Here is a 7,681-nt window from a genome sequence, read left to right as displayed (position 1 = left end):
GACTTGGACCAATAGGTCGGCATAGTGCTATAGAAAATTCTTATCAAGGGAGAAGATGAGGTACTTATTCTGTAGCCCTCACTTGAGCATCGATATTACCACTAACTCATCGAGATTGTGGATCTCGAGCATGGTGGCATTTAATGATGAGACATAGTCATGCAGTGACTTGCTCTCCTCCTACCAGAGAGAGAAGAGGTTGTCAAAATTTCTTGGTTAAGCTTAGCTAGTACCAAAGTGGATATCGAACTGCCTATCGAGCTGCTCAAATGAATGCATGGAGCCAAGTTGGAGTCTTCAGTATCATGCCCCTGTCGACTTTTCAAGGGTGGCCAGGAAGGCGAGGCAAAGAAGGGTGTCTAAGGTACTTTGTAGCATCTTGAGGGTTCTATAAATCCTGTAGGTAATCAAGGGGGTCTGTGGAACCATCATACAGCTTTAGCTAAGATATCTTGAATCGACTTGGGATCTGTTCATCCAGAATGGACTTGGAGAATGGTGGTTAGGAACTGAAGCTGAGGCCATCATGGCTCTAGTGAGCTTCATTCTAAACTTCACTAAGGCAATGCTCAATGTATTGGATTCTCTTCTTGAGCCTTTTTTCTCATCGAGATCTTTTAGGCCTAGGGGAATAGATCGAGATCGAATTGTCAGTGGAGGAAGAGCTCCACAAATGTGCCTCCATCCTCAAGCTCCGATGGAAGGAGGAGCGAGTTATAAAGGTAGGAGAATGATGGGAGTGCCATTAGGAGGTGTGTGGATCTCGGGCTCTGGGAGCGAAATCGTCGATCATGGTGAGAGGGAGCGACCTACGGATTTGGCTCCATCTAATACCATTGCTGCTCCATTACATGTTGGAACCACTGCATAGAATTGATCAGCTCCTGGATCTGGTGAACCAGGGCATCGAGCGGCAATAAATCTATTGCAGCTAGAGGTTGCACTACAACGGACTGTGGGCAGTATTGCTCTAGTTATGATGGATGGATTGCCAGTGGGAGGTGGTGGAGTTCTATACTCTTATCCGCACAATGCTCTCTTTTTTCTCCAAAAGGGTTGGTCCTTTATCTAGTGCCAATTTGTTGCCGTAGGGCTTTGCAAAATAGCTAATGTGGCTAGAGGTGAGCACCATCGGGAGTCCGAGATGCCAAGGGGGACTTATAAGGAAAGTCCACACTCGCCAGAGGCTCTTCGACGGAAGACCCTCAATGCTTACGTCAGTTGGCGCTTTAGGAACAGTAAAGAGAAAAGAAAGAGAGAGAGAGAGAGAGAGAGGTTGTGGGAGAGCAGAGTGCTCTTCTTCTGGTCCTCGTCTCAGTTCAGCTCGCTTATCTTGAGATCCCCTTAGTACCTCTTTTATTTAGAGGTTGAGCTCATAGGCTATTAGCTGAAATCTATAAGTTTGTCGGGCCTAATTTTTTAGGCCGTTGGACTACATTTTGGTCATTTTTTTGGAAAGAAGTCTGCCTGCCGACTATAAAATCAAGGTTGTTAGTCGTGGCCGTTGTCATGGGCTTCACTCGGATGGCTAGTCAAGCTGGTGGTTTGAAATGAGTGCGGGATCGAGATCTTGAGCCTGCATCTGGTGTGGTTTTGCCAAGTTGCTTTGGGTGTTCGCTTGAGAAATGGTTGATCCGATCGGCAGATCACCTTAACAGTATATATATATATATATATACATACATACATACATACATACATACATACACATATACTTACACGCACACACTACGTACATATATATGTATGTATAGACTTTTTAAGAGAAAAAGAGGGAGACCTATCTTCCTTGTGATTACTTCGGCCTGCATATTTGATGACTATCACATACGTACATTAATACATATGTTGTGTATATATATTTATGTATGCACACACAAATATAAACGCCCACCACATACATGTATGTGCTCCCATAGATGTATGTATCTTTTCCCTTCTTTTTATTATTAGGATCAAATTTCTGATTTCAAGTGATGGTTCATTAATTATTTAAATAAAATCTAATTTGATATTGGCCGTTAGTCAATTAGATTGTTTCCTATGTGGTTATATCTACCTTCTTTCCCTTTTGAAAACTTGATGGTTACAGATTTGCCTACAGCTAGAGGAAATTAGTTGCATTCTACCACTTCCTTTCACTCTTCAAAACCATTATGGACCTATTTGGCCCCTTAGCTAGGCATTGCGAATTTTGTTCCAGTCTTCAAGATTTATAAACTTTAAATGAATCCTTATATAGGCTATGTAGATGAATTCTTAGCTTTCAGGATGTATGTATGTGTCCGTTCTCTTTATTTTTGTCTGACATATGATGCAATGAGGTTCCCCTTCCTACGTGCGCTGTATGATCTGCTAGTCTTTTATCTTTTAAGAAGTTTTTGAAATTGCATTTGCTTGTTTATCAATCACTCTATGCGTTGTCCCCCTAGTTGACTTGCATCGCACATGCTAGTTTGTTTTCTCATGTACAAACTTCACCTTCGTTTTAGTTTCTTCGTTTGTTTTTCTTTGAGAAAAAGGAAGTGAATAGCTACCCATAATATAAATAGTTAGACCCAAATACCTACTAGGGATACACCATCCAAGACTCAAACACAAAATCTTAATTTGAGCGATAATAGAGGGGTGTCAATACTGAGACAAGCCCAATTTCGCATATCCTTTTGCAATTATTATAATATACATGTACTGCTCATATACAAGTTTAGATTCATGCCATCTGTACATTGCTACCCATAATTATCATCTGTCAAATGCTAGTTGTCTAAGTTAATATCACTCAACAGAGGGCCTATCTGCTGCTAAACCAAATTAGCAATCTTGTGGTAGACAACTATCAACGTTCATCTTTTTCAATATATCAGTGTAGTTTCCATGTGTCCTAAATTTGTCAACTCATTTTTGCAGACAGACATTATTTAGAATGTGTTTTCAACCCTTACATTGCTACCATGAAGTAGAAATAAAAGCTGATCGCTTTCCTCATAGCTGTTAGGGTCTCCCAACAGCCATCCACTTTTTGCTTTAATTTGGAAATGAAGGATAAAAAAATATGACCAATGACCAGTTCCATGCATTCAAATACTTTTCTCGAGGCCCATTCGCAAACAATCATAGTAGACCTCATAAAGATTGAAAAAACGCATAAGCATAAACATGTCATAACATCTTCTCTCTCTCTCTCTCTCTCTCTCTCTCTCTCTCTCTCTCTCTCTATCTATATATATATATATATATATATATATATATATATATATATATATATATATATATATATATATATATATATATATATATATATATATATATATATATATATATTCATTAGTATAATGAATCTGATGTCTAGATTAATCCATTCTTTTTATGATTATCAACCCAAAAAATAACCACCCAAATACGGAAATCTTAGAGGCGGCAATTTGTGTTCGCACGCCGTGATCTTGTCGACATGATTTTGACATGAATACGATTATAGAGAGCATGAGCATGATATAATTAATAAATATATCAAGATTCTCTAACACATATACGAATCTATTTATTAAACATATTATCTGTTTAACATGATTATTAAACATATCGTGTCGAGTTAACACGTTTACACGATACGTTTAATATAAATAATTTATTTTACATAAAATATAATTTTTTAATGAATAAACTCGTTCTAATCTATTTAAACAACATATTCGACACATAAATAAACAACAATCATGCAAATTACAACTCACACAAATATCATATAAATACACAATAATAATGAAGATTAAAAAATATCAATAACACAATATGCCAACAAAGCACCAACCATAATAAACATCAATAATCCAAACAAAGATGCCAGCAATAAAGGACCAAACAAGTCCACAATCATAACTATAAGTTTGTCTAAAATTTTTTCAGCAAAATAATATAACTATTTCATAAAAATTATAAAATTACATATTTTTCTCATATATAGATTAAAAGTTTTATAAACAGATTTACAGGTTAACATGCGACATGATACGAAATTTTTCATGTCATAAACGGATCGACACGAACCTATATAAGCCCAACACTAATACAAAAATTTCATATGGTGTTGTAAAAATTGTCATCCCTATACTGAATTCTGCTCATGTGCAAGGAGAAGACAACAAATAGTTTGTTTGCTTACACCATATGAGCAAATAATGGCTTATAACTGAATAAATTATTTTTTTCCTTTTTTTTTTCTTGAGAAAATGGTGGACTGCAAGAGATCTTTCCCATGTATATATGATGTATACCACTCATAATTTGATTAAAAAGAGATTGTGAAGTAATAAGTCAGCCTTTGGAAAAATTTAGCGCCAATTTCTGAAAGTTCTGGATCGGTGGGTTAATACTTACACTGCCAAGTCCCTTCCTTAAATTTTGGTAATGGTGGTTCCATGATTTTTGGATTTAAATGTAGAGATCGGCCAGCACATGGGAAAATTTCCGAAGGAAACCGAGTCCGAGTTCCTTAGGAAGAAACACCTCTTTGTCGCAAGGAGAACATCCAAGGACGTAGATCTTTCTCGATTGCTTCAGTGCTTCAGCATTAAAAATAATATATCTCTATCTCTATCTATATCTATATATATATAGAGAGAGAGAGAGAGAGCAAGCTAATGATAGAAGAAACCCTTACGTGATATAAATTTATTTATAAACATGAGAATACCCAGGAAGAAGGAGACCAAAACAAGTACCCTAACAAAAAGCAACCATAAGAGAAAGTCAGACTGGAGTTATTGTCACTAAAAGTGAAGGACTCGATCAAGATTAAAAGCACCAGCAGTAGCAGTAGAGATGCATATTATCTTCAGTTAAAGGAGAAGTAGTAGGGGTGAAGCCATGGGTTGGTATTGTCTACGTAGGGCTGCACCATCTCGTGCATCATGTTGCCGTTAGGATCCATCACGTCCCCGAACCAGTTCGGCGTCTGGAGCGCCTCCATCGCCGCCTCCATCGCCGTCTTCTCTTTCATCACCGGCATCGGTCCCTGCACCAGCGGCGCCACCGGTGGCACCGCTTGCCTCGACGCCTCGGTGCTCTGCGAGGCCATCTGCACCCCCATCATCTCCATCGCCGGCATCGGCGCCACCGGGGGAACCACCTGGCTCGACGCCTCCGCCATCTGCACCCCCACCATCTCCATCACCTGGCTCGACGGCTCGGCCATCTGCGCCGTCAACATCTCCATCACCTGCGTGGGTTCCTCCATCTGCGTTGCCGCCGGCAATACGTGGCTCGACGGCTCGGCCATCTGCGCCGTGAGCATCTCGATCCGCTGCTGCACCATCTTCATCCTCATCTCCAGCATCCATGCGAGGCTCGCCACCTCCTCCATGCCGACGTTGTGGAGGCTCCGGCCGGCGAGGCCTTCGTACATGAGCAGCGTCGTCTGGATCTCGCGATTCTCGCGCTGATTCTTCCGCAGCTGGTCCTGCAGCTTCACCACGCGCTGCTGGAGGAATCCTTCCTGGTTCATCATCTTCTTGGACTGCTCCATCTCCGGCATGCTCCGGAAGCGGGCCACGAGTCGCGCCGCCTCGTGGACGGAGGGCCACACGACCGGAAGCGACTCCTGGGGCTCGTAGACCACGAGGCAAGCTTTTACGTCGCAGAGCGTGGAGAGCTCGCTCACCTTCTTCACCAACCCCTTGCTCCTCTTCTTCAAGGTCGCCCTCCGGGTGGAGTTATTCGCGATCCATGCCAGATTCACCTTCTTCCTAGCCATGGCCGCTGGTGGTAGCTACTCCGTGGTGGGTGGGGTCCGGTCGGTATTTATAGAATAAAAAGAGGGAAAAGAGGGACGGAGGATATCAAGAAATGCGCTGCAATTTAGATTCGATTGGAACGGTGACTCACGAATTGAATTAAGGTAGAAAATCATTGGAAGAATCTGGTGGTATTATTAGGAAAGTTTTTAACCGTGCAATCGGGGGACTTGATTGATTGGAGGGGTATCTGACAGCCAATAATCGTGTCATAATCATTTAAATAATAATATAATTAAGTAGGTTTAGGACTTGATTAGATGTGCATATTGCCTCAATCGGGACATGTTTCCATCTTCTGCCCGAGAATCTCATAATGAACAAAATCCTTTATAGGAAACTTCGGTAATTCTCCAAGCTTTCCACAAGCAAAGCGAAACTATTTAACAAAAACAAAAAAAAAAAAGACTCCGTTGGCAGCGGACCGGTTGGGCACCAAATAAACGGCGGACGAATTATGTGGGCAAATTATGCGAATTTTATGGTAGAGATGGCTTTAACAAGAATTTAGCCCTGGGAGATCTTATTAAGCATTGCAAAAGAAGGAGCCTGCTGGTAGAGTTAGGCAGGGCGGCGATACTAGTTATCAGATCAAAGAGATGTCTGGACCCAGGCTGGTCCTCTTAAAAACTTATAACTTGTTAATAAGAATTTGTTGCGCACAATATGCCGACGACTGACATTTGAAAATTGTGGGTGCCGTAAAGCTTCTCATAGAAATACCAAAATGCATCACCCACTTCAATCAATCCGGTCTGAATCTTTAGGTAGGCTCCACAGGATCAACAACCATAGTTGCACGGAGTACGGTGAATCAGAAGCCATTTTAGTTTGTGGAAGTTTTTTTGATTCTCGGATTAATAATCTGGGACTCGATCGGTAGTAAAAACCGAAAACCTATGTGTAATATTAAAGAATTGAAGGACCTTGATGGAGAATCTTAGGTGATATGTGGCTTGATCTATGTCATGACTTTGTTTTCAGAATTAGAACTAGTAATTTGTATATTTCTTCCTTTTGTTTGTAATAGCTTAGGCGTATAAATAATTGTGGATTACTTAGCAAAAAAATTGGCTCGCACCCTCTAACCATTCTTTTCCTAGGAAGGTAATTTGATATGATACGACGCATCCGCCCAAACTCCACCCCAGAGCTTCTAAAGTATTGAGAAGTGAAGCAAAAGATAGAAAAGAGAATTTATCTTTTATCATAATAATGGCATTCATCCTATCACCATATATATCAAAAGTCTTTATATCTTAAATATAGAACTCAAATTGAAAAGGGATTAGACTCATGTTATGTCTAAAATTGAGGTGATACCTATTGTGACATGTACTGTAGATGAAAATATGCGATTCCAATTTGAGAAGTAGATGAAATTAAGCAATTAAAGCCAAATATGGAGGCACCCTTGTAAAATAAGTTATTTTTTCAATTTAAAGTAGTGCACCCTACTCATACAATCCTATACTTTCTGCTACTAAAACTTGAGATCTATTGAATACTTACAAGTAGGATAAAATTACCTCGAACATCTCTAAAAATCTATAACAATTTTATCAAAAAACAAAAGCATGAAGATAACCTAGAACAACATCAAGCTCCATCTAGATATTTTGGAAAGCTAAACCTTTTGACATGACCAAAATTACTCCTCTTGATCTGGATGAGAATCACTAGTTGATGGTTGACATGAAATTATGAATTTTTCCTATTCTATTAAGTAGCAGGATTAAAGTCAGTTTAGATATGAATCTAGTTACCTTCTATGATGGCATGGGAACTCCTACATTTACCTAAGCTTGCATTTCCATAACCTTAACTTTGAAATAGTTCCAATTCCAATAATATCTTTGATATTATACTACTATTTGAGTTTACAT

The 7,681-nt window shown here is 39.7% G+C and overlaps 1 protein-coding gene across 1 annotated transcript; it reads right to left on the bottom strand.

The window, feature by feature from the left end:
- Window positions 1–4,837: 4,837 nt before the first annotated feature.
- Window positions 4,838–5,914, bottom strand: LOC140853768 (agamous-like MADS-box protein AGL80). Its single transcript, XM_073248712.1, has 2 exons — window positions 5,261–5,914; window positions 4,838–5,068 (listed from the first exon to the last, which is right to left on the bottom strand). The coding sequence occupies exons 1-2, from the start codon at window positions 5,753–5,755 to the stop codon at window positions 4,838–4,840; spliced, it is 726 nt and encodes a 241-aa protein (XP_073104813.1). The 5' UTR covers window positions 5,756–5,914.
- Window positions 5,915–7,681: the final 1,767 nt, after the last annotated feature.

This window comes from Elaeis guineensis, chromosome 14, assembly GCF_000442705.2.
Source record: "Elaeis guineensis isolate ETL-2024a chromosome 14, EG11, whole genome shotgun sequence".
NCBI lineage: Eukaryota > Viridiplantae > Streptophyta > Magnoliopsida > Arecales > Arecaceae > Elaeis > Elaeis guineensis.
The sequence above is the reverse complement of the archived record's forward strand: the minus strand, read 5'-3'. Positions and strand labels throughout refer to the sequence as shown.